The 14539-nt window shown below is 45.4% G+C and overlaps 2 protein-coding genes across 2 annotated transcripts; both read left to right on the forward strand.

Moving 5' to 3' along the window:
- Positions 1–1329: 1329 nt before the first annotated feature.
- On the forward strand, positions 1330–4975 carry F5891DRAFT_1126623 (uncharacterized protein; the record flags this gene model as incomplete). Its single annotated transcript, XM_041364108.1, has 13 exons — positions 1330–1519; positions 1922–2229; positions 2290–2323; positions 2390–2512; positions 2587–2750; positions 2818–3014; positions 3071–3180; positions 3303–3471; positions 3527–3627; positions 3781–3854; positions 3909–4106; positions 4159–4470; positions 4532–4975. The coding sequence occupies 13 exons, from the start codon at positions 1330–1332 to the stop codon at positions 4973–4975; spliced, it is 2424 nt and encodes an 807-aa protein (XP_041229766.1).
- A 7873-nt stretch (positions 4976–12848) lies between these two features.
- Positions 12849–13627, forward strand: F5891DRAFT_932267 (uncharacterized protein; the record flags this gene model as incomplete). Its single annotated transcript, XM_041373983.1, has 3 exons — positions 12849–13076; positions 13125–13259; positions 13313–13627. Coding segments are annotated over 3 exons (678 nt in total), but the record flags the coding sequence as incomplete, so codon positions are not given.
- Positions 13628–14539: the final 912 nt, after the last annotated feature.

Consider the following 14539-nt stretch of genomic DNA (forward strand, 5'->3'; position numbering starts at 1 on the left):
GCATTTTTATAGAAAATGAGAATTATCCTTGGCAGGTTTCAAACCTGTACGGTCCAAGAGAAACAGATTTTGACTCTGGCGATCACTTGGCTATTCAACATTTGGTAGGTTTTGAACACACACAGACAGATTTAGATTCTGTTGTATCTATTGACTGCTTGGCTAAGACCAGTGAGATGCACTTCCAACGAACTCATTCAGAAGTGAAACCTCAAGGCACAAAAGTTCAATGTATGACCAAAGTTTTGATGCAAACTCGGAATGATGAGTACAAGAACAATTTAATTCTCTTTAATGTCGGAAATTTCCTAGCGGCATCAAAATGCCAACATATTTTAATGCAACCAAGTGCGCATTATCACTGTGATCAGAATCAGATTTAGACATGCCTTAGCTGAGTTTTAATTACATCATGATGCTATCTCAATCTCGGATTAAGCATTATATTGAACGTTGAACTCCAAATCGTCGCTGTTAAGCCTTGTATCTCATATTTGTGCAATATGTGCTTTGTTTATTGTATGCTTCAAAGATGCCAAAGGACTCACAACGTTCCTCAGAAGAAGTTTTATGCGACATATGTGGTACCATGATTCAAGCTTGTGGGCTAGTCTCGCATATGAGGATGTGCGAAAAACAGGAAAGGTTGAGGATAGAACAGGCCGATGTAGAAACAACAATACTGAGAGGAACAAAGAAATGCTCCTGACTGTATCTAAAAAGTTGTAGGTCGTGCGTTGCCTAGTCTGCGATACTTGAGATGGCAAGTGCGTTCGACCCTAAAGGGGAAGCGAGTGCAGCGGAGATCTAGAGGTACGCGCTTCAGCGAAGCGCAAGAAAGCGCAGGTGCGCGCAAGGTACGAAGGCGCGGGAACACGCGCGCGTATTAGCGCGAAGCGCAGGAAAGCGCGCGCATGTAAGCGGAAATAAGAGAGACTAAACTTATGTGAAGATATAAGCAAGATAAAGGATGTGAGATGTGTTGTGCTAATGAATAGATTTCTACTGCGACTTTCTAAGTAGTAAGTACTAGGTAAAGTTGGGTGAAAAGTAAGGTGTGAAAGGTAAGTGTAGTATGTACTGCTGGCGCTTATATAGCGCGCCTAAGCGCGGTCATGCGGAGCCGAAGCACTACCGAGTAGGTATGTAAAAATATATATGAGTGAGAAACTATGATAAAAATAAAGGTGGAACTATGCTAATAAAGGAAATGGAAATATACGTACTAGGGAGCTTGGTGGACAGTGGATGGATGCATCTGAATGGCTGGCGCTATAGGGTGCGCAAGCGCGGGAACGCGCGCGCGTGCATACATCATGAAGCGCGGGAATGGTGCGCGCATGGCGCGCGTTGCGCGGGAAAGCTGCGCCTCATATAGAGATAGCTGCGGGTAGCGCACAGAGTGACACTACAAGTTCATGCTATGTACTTCCTAGTGTAAAGCTGTCATATCAAACCATGAGACACACGAGTCTCTACACCGAGCTCACTGAGATCCTTCAGGAAAGTGCAAAGACGCGTGAGTACTACTTCTTTGGAGCAATTGATCTATGTCATCTTATCAATATGCAGATCGCCACAAAAAGTCTCGCCAATCTAACAAACCCATGCCAGGTAAGCTCACAACAACTTCGACAATTATATGTTGACTTTTCTGACGGTTAGCAGTTGATTCGATTTCAATATGGACCGTATGTGATGGACCATCTGCTGCTGGTGGGGACAATGTCTCGGAAGACATTAGTATGTTCCCAGGTTACTACTAAAGTTTATGAGTTTCTGACATGTACATCAGAAATGCATGGATCATCACCCCGCAGTCACCAATCAGTGGATTTCAATCCGGGGTCCCCTCACTTAGATGGTGCTGATTTTGATCCCGCCCTTGACCCCGAAGCAGTGGAACTGCAACCTCGACAAGATGATATTAAAGTGGAATATCACCCACACAGTAAGATACCCTCAACCATCCATCGTTTTGTAGACTTTTCCCATCACCGTTCTATGGAAGATTCTGTGCCTCGTAGCACTTCTCTGTGGGAACCTTTCCGAATGCGACTGGACTTTGAGGTTGCAGAGATAGCGCTTGAGGCAGTAATGACAAAGGACCAAACCAACCGGCTCTTTAACCTCCTGCACCGCTCTGCATGTGGTAAAGAGGCTTTCACATTGCAAAGTCATGATGAAGTCCATTCGTTTTGGGAGATGGCTTCCAAACGGTTCACACCAGTGAGTGTTTCTAACGACGCATTATGTCCAGGCTCATCAACATCATTTTCACAAGCGTAGTTTCAGAGCAGTGTAGTATCTGTGAAATACCGAAGTGAAGTTCATGATTTTAATATGTACTCCCGACCTCTTTGGGACTGGGCACTAGACCTGCTGTGAGACAGTCGCTTCGCGAAGCATTTTGTATTTGATGCCCAACGTTTGTACAAGTACAATGGAGCCCGCTTCACATGCTTCTTCAATGAGCCCTGGACTGCCAACACATTTTGGGATGCTCAAGTATGTACCTACCTTGACCTTTCGACTATCATTAATACATTGTATTTCAATTGTTATATTAGTTGTGACTTCTACCAGATGCTAAGCCACTCGCATTCATTCTTTATGCCGATAAAAATAAGTTGTCATCTTTTGGAACTCAAAAGGGCTATCTGATTATAGCACGAATTGCGAATTTGCCCATTGAAATCTGGAATGGTGTTGGTGTGGCTGGCAGTCGAGTCGTGGGTTGGCTGCCAATTGTAAGTGTCTAATATGAATCTCGCACTTGTTTGACCTTAAACGTCGAGTTATGAACAATTTCATTAGGTCAACAAAAATCAAAAGGATAGTGGAAAAGCAAGTTTTGTGAATTTCAAGAATGCGGTTTGGCATGAGTCGTTTTTGCAGCTTATAGAGTCGGCCATACAGCATTCGAAGACTGGTTATTGGTTCGACTGTGGGGACCTGATACGACGCCTTCTTTGGCCAATAATATTGATCCTCAGTGCTGACTATGAGGAACAGTGAGTACCATGTGTTTCTTTACACGCTGTAATGAAGTCTCTCATGTATCATGCAGATGTATCATGTCCTTAATTTGTGGATTGAAAGGCAAATTCCCTTGTCCAGTTTGTCTGGTCCCCCAAGATATGCAGTCTATCTACACAGAGGAACTAACACTACGCACAAGTGCTGAAAACTGCAAGATTGGCCAAGACAAAAAAGGCCAGAGAGAATCACCTAAAAGCATTCTCGCTGCGCAATGTTGAAGTAAGTTAGTTTTTTCAACTTGCGAATTTACTGACACCAAGCCCTACAGAACATTTTTTGGAAAGTTCATCATTGTGATATCCATCGCGCGCTCTCATGGGATTGCATGCATGCCAACAATGGCGGGTTATGGAGCAACCATTTGTGGGTGGAGCTTCAGTTTTGGATCACGGATCTAGGTCGAGAAGCGGCTGTTCAGATTGATTCAAAGTTCATCTTGTTATTCACTGCACTACACTTTGTACTAAATTGGTTTTGAATTTAGCTTTGACGCTTTCCTGAGATGGCCTGACTTGCAGCACTTCTCATGTGTGATGAAAATAGACTTTACTGATAGCGCAACTCATGAAGATATATCAAAGGTATGTTAGTCTTCTGGAATTTCGAACTTCGCATTGCTAAAGTCATACCAGTTGGTAGTATTCACAGCACAGAACATCCTTACACGGACTGAAAGCAAACTTGGCTACCTGCTCTTATGATGCATACGTCACTTTGTCATGTTCGACATGTATGCAGCATTGGAGGTTCACACAGAGGATACCATCGCAGCCGGAAGGGAAACTTTGTGTGAATTCTCGACACTGCTGGACGTAAGTTCTTGTGAACAATATTTTCTGGCTGATGTGTCGATGAATCATTACTAGGAATACATTACAAAATCAGAGCCAGAAACTGGGAAGAATTGGAACTTTCCAAAAAAGCACTCAAATGTGCATGTGTTCAATGACATCCTAGCAAAAGGCGCCACTCGAAACTACAACACGAAGCCAAATGAAAGGATGCATGGCCCGTTATGTGCGATATACCTCCGATGGACAAATTTCAAAAATGTTGCTACCCAGGTCTGTAAATAACATTTTGCTCAATGCCGTGATTCACTGATATGAATCATAGATCATTCACTATGACCATTGGCTGCTGACATTGACATCTATGCGTTCTGAGATCGATGACCTGGATGAGTATACACGCCAGCAAGTTGTTGACCCTGAAGCAGGTGAAGAGATCAAAGAAGTTGCAACACATACATATTTGGGTGCGAGGCAAGGCAGTCAGTCTTTCTCTCAGATCGAGCAGGAGCATGCAGCAGATACAGCCTTTTCCGGATTTCAAATCAGGCTGAACAGGTTCTTGAACGAGTTCCTGCCTCGATTTGAAATTCCCTTCCCAGATGGGAGGCATGTGCATTTTCGACCTGATGACCAGGTAACGATTTAGCTATTCCATCCAACCATTCAAACATTACAATGTAACATCCTTTTGGCAGGTCACAGTATTTCAATACTTATGGGTGAATTATGAATCTATGGTTGACTGGCATCTAAAACGAGATCTCCTTCGATGCAACCCATCTTTCTTTGGATCACCAAGGTATGATTGTGTCATGGTGAAGGCCCAAGACCAGCCTTTTTTTGTGTGTCTCATTTTCTTGTTTCGCTGCTCAATCGGCAAGATCGTCCTTTCTTTCGCCCTTATTCATCCCTATGATGTTGCCATTGGTCATCACCATAGGCAGGACATAGATTTGGGGCTGTATCGTGTGCGAGCCAAACCTCACGCATCTCCGGAACTCATTTCCGTCGAGTCCATTATTCGAGGTGCTGTGCTTGCCAGTGACCCTGCTACAGCTGGGGATTATTTCATTGTAGACACCATCAATACCGACATCTTCCTCCGAATGAAGTCACTACAAGCCCATTGTGTTAACTAATTTGAATGTCTAGCCTTGACAGTAAGTGATTGATACTATCAGCGTGACAATCTACCTCATCACATCTCTAATAGAATGTTCTGCTCAAGCTTGTGCTGGTCTTATGAAACATTTGTTGGAAGCTCCAGTGTTATAAAAATGTTTCTCATCCTACAATTTGAATTCCTTTGTTTCTTTTGTCAGTATTTGATACCAATAAGTTAGATATCATAGCTCTTAGACTGTTCAATGTGAATTTACTATGATGTCAATGATTAAAAATTCAGTAAATAGCTTACTAATAAGAGTAAAGATTATGTCAACATTATTATGACTCAATAAGCCATGAGGCCATGCTGTGGGGTTCTTGACTTCATTCCGTCCGATAGCATCATCCCAACCACAGTCGTTGTCAACACATCTCCTGTGTTTCTCAGCAGAAGTACAGGTTGAAGTTCCTCTTGCCAAGAGCCCAAGAAGAGTGTCAGGCCCAAGACTTTGATTCGGACAAAGGGAGCATCATCACCAGCATCACCATTTACTGGCAGAAGGAGGGAAGATCCAGTGGCAAAGAGTGGCTTTGCAATCCAGCCCAACATCAAGGCCTCACCAGAAATCCTGGGAAACAAAAACATTCCAACAACTCCCTCTGAATCTGCTAACATCCCATCGTGATTGGATTATTATTCAGACAACATTCTGTGTGAAATAGCTAACAGTGACATACCTATCACAGGTATTATTTAATGATTCAACTAAATCTGTCGATCAAACCTGACATTCCAGTAACCTTTCAGGTCCATGCAAGTCGGTGCTTGAGTTTATAGCAAACTCTGAGAAAGAGGTCGAAGTATGTTTAGATAAGACTGATGGACAATGCCGGGACCTAACAATGATATCAGGAGTTCTCAGATATTCATCCAGAAGATTTTGAGACAATATCACACTGTAGAAACAACAATACTGAGAGGAACAAATGATGCTCCAGACTGTATCTATAAATGTTGAAGGTCGTGCATTTGCCTAGTCTGCTATGCTTGAGATGACAAGCGTGTTCGACCCTAAAGGGGAAGTGAGTGCAGCAAGGATCTAGAGGTGTGCGCCAAAGCGAAGCGCGAGAAAGCACACGTGCATATGCGGAAATAAGAGAGACTCAACTTAAGTGATGATATGATACAAGGTAAGAGAAGAGTGATCAGAAGTGTAAACAAATAGATTTCTACTATATTCTGCTAAGTGGTAAGTGAGTAGTAAGTAGTCAGTTGAAGGAAAAGTAAGTGGTAAAAATGTCCAGTGTCTAGTACTATGTACTGCTGGCGCTTATATAGCGCGCCTAAGCGCTGTAATGCGGAGCCAAAGCGCTACCGAGTAGGTATGTAAAGATATATATGAGTGAGAATCCATGATAAAAATAAAGACAGAACAATATGCTAATAAAGGAAATGGAAATATACGCACTAGGGAGCTTGGTGGACAGTGGATGGATGCTTCTGGATGGCTGGCGCTATAGGGTGCTCAAGCGCGGGAACGCGCGCGCATATACATCGCAAAGCGTGGGAAGAGTGCGCGCATGGCGCACATTGCGTGGGAAAGCTGTGCCTCATATAGGGATAGCTGCGGTAGCGCACGGAGTGATGCTACAAGTTCGTGCTATGTACTCCTTAGTGAAAACTTGTCATATCAGACCATGAGACACACGAGTCTCTACATCTCCCAGGGACTTTAAATTCTGAGTGTCGCCACTCAGCGCGTGTGTGGTGAGGATTTTGCGTGAGAGTATGCAAGTGCGATGCTTGTATGATGCTTTGGTTGTTGGGCGATGAATGTGCGAGCATAGGAATGGTATGTGTGAAGTGCGGGAATTTGCGCGCATGGCGTGAGAATGTGCATGCGCTAGGCATGAAGGCGCAGGAATGAAGCGTAGCATGGTGGATTGCGAGGGTGACTCTGGTGTGAATAGTGCGCCATGGGTGTGGGGCGATGATGCAAGGGTGATATGGATGTGGCGCACAAAGCATGAGCGAGATGCACATGTACTGCGTGAAGCGTGGGAAAGCGCGTGAGTGTTGCGTGTGTTGTATTGTGTGTATGATACGAAGTGGTGCGGTCCAAGAGCGATCCAATCCAAGTCCAAACCAAGTCCTGCTAGGCACGCTAAATATTAGGTGGTAAGGTTTGAACAGTGTGAGTAAAACTATATGTGAAAATGCGAAGGAAAAAACAGTAACTTTGCGGATGTCCTATCCGACTTGTCTTCTTCGTGCAGCTGTCAATGTCTACACCTTCCTATGAGCGAGGCGCGGGAAGCGCGCATGCGCGTGCGCGTGAGGCATATGGGCACGTGAATCTTGCCCGCATAGTGTGCGTTCTAAGGTAAAAAGGAGCATGGTGCCGCGTCATGCGTGCAAGAGAAAATAATACTATTGAGCTAGGCAGGCACAATCTAAGGTTGTTTTCTCGTATATGTATATTCTTCTAGGCAATCCCTATATGCATATATATCAGTGAGTTATTAGTCCTTAGGACGGTGTTATAGTGAGAGAAAATGAAAATGGAAGAGCACTGGATGAAACCCAGGGTAAAACAAATGGTATCCTATGAAACAGTGTTGCTATGTGCTTTTCTTGATGCGCAGCTGAAGCGCTCGATCCTCCTCCTTGAGCACGTGCGAGTGCGCATGACTAGCGTGCTTCGTGTCTCTTGCGAGCTGACGCTTTACCCAAGGTAGGGTTGGAATGCGCAAGGCTGGTGCGCTTGGGGGGGGGGGCTTGTAACTGGCAGAATGAATTCCTGCACAACGCGCTGCAGGTTGAAGGCGCGCCAGTTGGAGGCGCTGCGAGGGGTGTAGAGGCGCTCTACAAGTTGGTAGGATGCGCGCGATGTGCGCGCCTTGAGGCGATTTCGCGCGAATTTGATTATATTGGCCGAACACGCGAGGAACGGCCATTTCTCTGTGAATACGTTAGCGAGAGATGTATGTAGTGTAAAATTAGGCGCAAATGTATGTGTCAGGCGCGCGCCTAGGTCGCGCCTGGATGGCTGATTAGAATATATGTTGTGTTGAATGAGAGAAATGAGATTTAAAGGGGGAGAAGCGATTGAAATGTGGTATTCTGAAAACTCTGCTAAAATTATGAATGCGCGAGGTGCAGGAACACGCGCACGTATTGTGCGATGTGTGCGATCATGGCGCGTGAACAAGGGGTGATGCGAAGATGAAGTTAAAGTGATTGGAAGCGTCATATAGCTCCTTAAGAGCTTTAAACATGAAAGAGACAGAAAACGCGAAACAAGATGAGGAAAAATATACAATGCCTCTAGGCGCGCGCATTGCGCGTCCTCAGGCGCAATATGGTGCGCCTGAGTCACCCCAGGGTCGCCTGAGACAAGCTCTGCTTGGTGGTTGGGCAGCGTGATGCACGGATGCTTTACCGGCATGTGATAGTCACTGGAAGCAAAAAGTGCGATGCACACGTGATCGTTAGTGACAGGTGGAGTTACCAGAGGCAAACTCTGGTTGATGCAAGGTGCAACTTGAGCCTTTGATGCGGTAGGAGGCTCCTCTATAGGCGCGCTAAGGCGCAATAGATATTTAGGGTCATCCCTGACCTCTGATGATGCAAGTGGTGATAGCGGTGATGGCAATGGTGCAATTGGCGAGGTTTCTTCCTTAAGTGATGCGATAGGCGAGCGTGTTTCAAGCGATGGAGCGTTAGTGTGCAATAGATGTTTAAAGTCATCCCTGACTTCTGGTGATTCAATAGCAGTAGGCGCGCGCGATGCGATAGTGATAGGCATGCGCGTTTCAAGCGATGTGTTAGTGTGCAATAGATGTTTAGAGTCATCCCTGACTTCTGGCGATGCAATTGATGGTGATGATGATGCGGATTGTGAAGGAGATGGTGCTGATGAGGATGATGGTGAAGAGGCGCCTGCAGTGCACTTCTGGTTGCGCTTTGCGAGCGCGCGCTCGAGTTCGTGATCTAAAGCAGTGCGTTCTGGTATGGCTTTGTATGCTGGCGTAGTTGATGGTTGAGGTGCGTGTGAATCGCGCGTAGGCGCGGGAACAGCGCGCGCGTGAGGCGCAAGAATTGGAACTGGTGGCCTTTTGTCAAGTGCAACTTCTGAGGGTGTGTGATAGAAGAGTCCAGCTGTCGCATTAGCACTAATGGTCGTATCCTGGGTTGCGTGGCTCGTGTAGTAGCGATCTTGGCACTTAGCCACTGGTGCACTAACTGGCATGCTTGGCGCTACCATGGGTGCGCTAACTGGTGCACTTACTGGCGCGCTTGGCGCGGGAAAAGCGCGCGCAGGTAATAGGAACTGCGCAGCTGCGAAGACGTCCATAAATGGATATGGGTCATATGGATGGTGGTCGGGGAACTTGATCATAAGGCGCAAGTGAATTTGCACCTGAGCATCGCTAGGGATTCCTTCCATGAATAAGCGGTCGCGTTCAGCCTTTCCAATACGGTCTTCATCTATAAGTGGCTGCATAACCTTCCTGAATGCGCGCAAGTAATTGCTTAGTTCCGTGCAGGAGGGCATCGGCTTGTTAGTGTATTCGCGCGCGATGGCACGCAAGTCTGCGAGCGCATAGTGTCTTTTACCATCCCATCCAGGATACATTACCTTCACCTCGTCTAAGAAGGCGTCGTAATCGCTCACTTGCGCCTCAGGCATTCCTCCCCATAGTTCGCGATCATCGCGCTCAAGGTAGTGGATAATACCTTTGATGTGATCGAGTCCTTGGAGTCCTGCTTCATCAGCGAGCTGCTCATATGCATCAATAAATTCGGCGAGGTTGTCTGTAGTACCATTGAACTTGGGCGTGTTTGCTGTGCCACAGATAGGTATTCTATAAGGCATTTGAAGTGCGTGAAAGGTGCGCACGCGAGGCGCACAGGCGTGGGAATATTGCGCGCGTGCAAGGCGCAAGAATGCGTGACTAGAAAATGGTTAACTTGTGATAATGCAAAGAGATTTACCTATATGTGCGAAATGCGCAAAACTAGATCTTGCTGACTGCTCCCCTCGCGGTGGGCTCCAGTTGTAGAAACAACAATACAGGGAGGAACAAATGAGGCTCCTAACTGTATCTAAAAATGTTGAAGGTCGTGCCTTGCTTCAGCACGTACCTCTAGATCTTCGCTGCACTCACTTCCCCTTTAGGGTCGAATGCACTTGTCTCCTCAAGTAATGCAGACTAGGCAATGCGCGACCTTCAACATTTTTAGATACAGTTAGGAGCCTCATTTGTTCCTCTCTGTATTGTTGTTTCTACAGCGCATCGTTGATCAGATCTAAACGACCAAACAGAAACCAAGGTATGTTTTATCACACGGGTTCGCTGTCTATATCACAATCGGTTGTCTATAGATTCACTTACGATTACATTAACTGCCATCTTCTTGTCGAAATGCCAACTCATATACATGAAGTCCCATGCACAGTATTCAAGACGTGGTTTGACTGGTTCCTGGACTCTCTGGATTTCGACTGCACCCTCATTGACACAATTGTCTTCATGAATGCCGAGGTTAAAACGGAGGAGCTCTCCACCATCCCGGATATGACACTGTCTGTCATCGTAGGGAACCCTCACAGATCTCTCAAGGAGGCCATCCCTGTTCTCATAAAAACCACATTCTCTCAGCAAATGAATCTGCTGATGAATAAACTTTGGAAGCAAATTCGTGCCAAGCCTGAAGTACTCATGGTCATTGCGACCCTCATAGGAGAGACCAAACCATACCATTTACCTGAACGCTCGTCTACTGCATGGGATACCCTATTGCAAGAAACGCCGGCTCGCGAACTTAGCTCCTTCCTTGACCTCCAACCCTTGGATTCGAAGCCCACAGATCCCATCACCATACTCGGTCACCAGTGGTTGGGTCTCCAGACTATAGATGTTTGGGTATGGGTGAGAGGAGATAGTCCCATCAATATCAACCTTGTGACTGGGCTGCGCATGGCTCATGGTGTAAGTATTCCTTTGTTGTCTCAGCATAGTATTAACTAATCTTTTACAGAGACTGTACCCTGACCCACACATGGACGCCGTAAACGCTATGATCAACCAGGGTCTACGCTTGCTGAAAAACAAGTTGGGTTCCCTCTGCAGAGAGGTAAACCAAGCGTGCGACCTCACACCTTTAGAAGAATCTCCTATCACCTTCCCTTTTGCTTGGGACCGTATGTACAACTCCTTAATGGGGGCGTCAGGAATTACGGCCCACTCTTGTTACCTGGCATGGTACGCAAAGTCTGCCAGAGGTGTAAAGCACGTGGAACACCCAGATTCCAACGACAATGAACCATCATCTTCAAACACTCGCTCTTGCACTGACGCTGGACCAAATGCTACAGTCAGCAACAACTCTGTGCAACCTGGTACTTCCAGTGCACAAAACGATGACCTGCAATACGATGCTGGTAAGTCCAAGTCTAAGTCGAGGGGAAAGCACAGGGGCGCCAAGGGCCAAAGCAAGGGCAAGGGCAAATAGGATTGCTACTCGCCGGTGTGCTGATACATAATGGACATACAGATATCTTTGGATTGTTGTCATTGCTGATAGTCTCACTCGCCTCGCGTATTTTTACTTGTTGTTCTCGCGTTTACATTATGTGAATCTGTCTTGCGTCATAGGCTAGTTATGTGGTGTACAGTACGTGTCAGACCTGGACCATCCAATACCATGATGTCGGTTTATTATTTAGCCCTCAAAGCTTGAAGTGAGTGACATCACAATGAACCTGGACCTTAGACTAAAGGTAATTAATACATCATCGAGCAAGTGTTTTTTTGTCTTATCATTGTCATACTCCGAGTCGCAGGCCGTCCAATTACATCATAATATAACCACCGGGTGAACAATTGGTACGTCGTTAAACGTTTAATGAAAACCACAGGTTCCTTGGAGTGTATGATGAAGTAACAAGCACTCTGATTCAGAACTCACAGTCTCACACATGGATGTTATATTAACTGACAGCCATCATATTACATTTGGATGCAAGCTATCGGTATGTCTTAAGGATCTCGTGTTATTATTTCAGTTTGTTGACTTAGCATTCCCCAACCTTTAAATTCTCAAGCATACCCCATCAACTCTTCAGGTCCCCACTGTGTCAACTACCTTCACTACATCAGGTTTTATTCTCAGTACTCATAATATTGCACTACAATTATGTCAGGCTCCGATTCCAACTCCCTGTCTGATTCTGAATCGAGGAACTCTCTCTCATCAGATTCAGAAAATGAAGGGTTCAGAGTCGTCGCCCCACCAAGTGAGGGCGCCACTATTGAACATTACAAGAAGGTACATTCCAGTTTACTCCATGACTTAGATTTCGCTTGTGCTAACTAATGTCAGTATGTAAAGTATCTTCAACTTCAAAAGGGTCAGTTGGAGAATCACAATGTGTGCCTAAATGCGACAAACAATGTGCTCCAGTCACAACAGCCACAACGTTCTCGTAAAGGTGTCCGTGGCCATGCATCTATATCTACTCCAACTTCAACGACATCGGCCCCAACTTCAACGACATCCACCGCTGCAACCGACAAATCTGATCTAGCCTCGGACAAAGTCTTTATGGACTTGGGAAAGAAATATGCACTCACTGTTGAGATGTTTATACTCGATGATTCAATTTTCAAATCACCCTGTCCGGATCCTCCTGTCAATATACGAAGTCCGTCTCATTATGCCAAGACGTCGGCAGAGAAGGCAGCGCTCATCACAGAGCTCTATGGATGCATTGAGCATACACTGCACCCTTACATGCCAACTACGCATTTCATCAATAAGGTCTATTTTATCTTGCTCAATGTAACTCAGGTCTGACTGTTCTGCACTAGTTTTGCAGCAGAATGCAGTGTGTATGCTCCTCGTACATCTATACATTACGGTCTGTAGCTGGGAGCATCCTCGACATGCCATCTCCAAATTTTGCCGCATTGTTTGATTGTGCAGCTGTCCAGCAGATGACAGATGTGATTGGGTGGGTAGCAGGGAAGGGAAAGGAGTTCAACATACTCAATGCACCTATTATCTACCCTAACCTGAAGGTCAATGCTAAGAAGGTATTCGGAAACTGGCTCATGATCACTAAGGTAGGATCCCACATACTTCCTGGGACACTTCCTTATCTTTATCCATAGTTCATTAAGGTCGCAATCAGTGGGAAAATGTCAATATATTCCAAGTCCAGACGTAGCGGAGGCCTGAACCCCTACTCAAAACTATGGAAGCTGAAAGGTTGTACACCTGGTTTAATTGCGTGTGGTGTGACCGCAGTGTGTTCTGAATACTCCATCTAGATGTTAATTGATTACTAAATTTTGTCTAGCTTATTTTCATTTTGTCTCCTGATCAGCAGTTCCCGGGATCAGGCATCGGCACTATGTCATCAATCCCCTACTTGACTGTCTTCCGAACTGTGAAGAGATTTTTCGTCACCCAATGGAACCACGCACGTGTTCAAGACATTGTCAAGAATATGAACAATTATATCTTCAAAGATGTTGATGAGACATCGCGTGACATTAGCCATAATGTCAATGATACTGGCAAGGATCTTAGTGATTCACTAGATTGGGTCATGGCATGCTTAGACGATGACGATTCATCTGAATCAGATGATGAGAACCATATCGCGGCACCAATTTCCCATTCTGAATCTGCAGCTCATATTCCTGGACCAGCAGCAGTCGTTGTTATGCCTGCCCTGAACCTCACTCATACTGTTGTGACCTCACTGTCCAAGCTTATCGTGGATCAACGCACATCTTCTGGGTCACCCACCGCTCCTGTTCCTAGATCCCCCCCCCTACTGATATTCCAGTCGCTAATATAGTGCCACAACATATCGATATCACAGGAGAGTCCATTTCTGCTGCTAGTGAGGTGTTATTAGATAATAATAACACCAAGGGTCGGAAAAAGGGGCCAAAAAAGAACAAGACTTCAGACGTGCCTCCTCGCTGTTCTTCCCGTAAGGCTTAGTTGATATTCGTATTTCCCCTCCGAGTTGTTGTCTACCCTTTCTATAAATATTCACAAGGTTTTGGCATTTGCCATCGGTGTTTGAATATCATCAAATCATTGTGTCTGGTTCGAACTTGGTCTAAGTCTAAGTCCTATCATTATAATCTCAGCCGGTCATCGTGCTTGACCCCAAACCTATTAGAATAACCATAGGTAGTAGTGTCATCACTCCTGATGGTTTTGAACGCTGGTGAGTCAACTAATAATATCTGTTGCTGCAATGGCACTCAAATAATAAATTAAAAGTTCGCTGCAGATCTTTTAATTATCATTACTACGGAGCCTAGCTGTAACTCTAGCTAACAGGCATATTATAATATTCCCTGGACCTCCAATTATTGCAACAGCCCAGAAGGTGAACATCCATCGACTTGCTTTCGTGCACCAGTGCTGACCTCACATCATTGACCACTCGTTTCGAAAGCCTTCTGGAACCGAACAATCAATCAAGCAATGCTATCCTGGGGTTTTACTCGCCTGAAATGCAAACACTGTATTTACTATCAACACACCGATACTAGTACCCTAC

This window comes from Suillus fuscotomentosus (genome assembly GCF_016647785.1).
Source record: "Suillus fuscotomentosus strain FC203 chromosome Unknown F5891scaffold_10, whole genome shotgun sequence".
NCBI classification, from domain to species: domain Eukaryota; kingdom Fungi; phylum Basidiomycota; class Agaricomycetes; order Boletales; family Suillaceae; genus Suillus; species Suillus fuscotomentosus.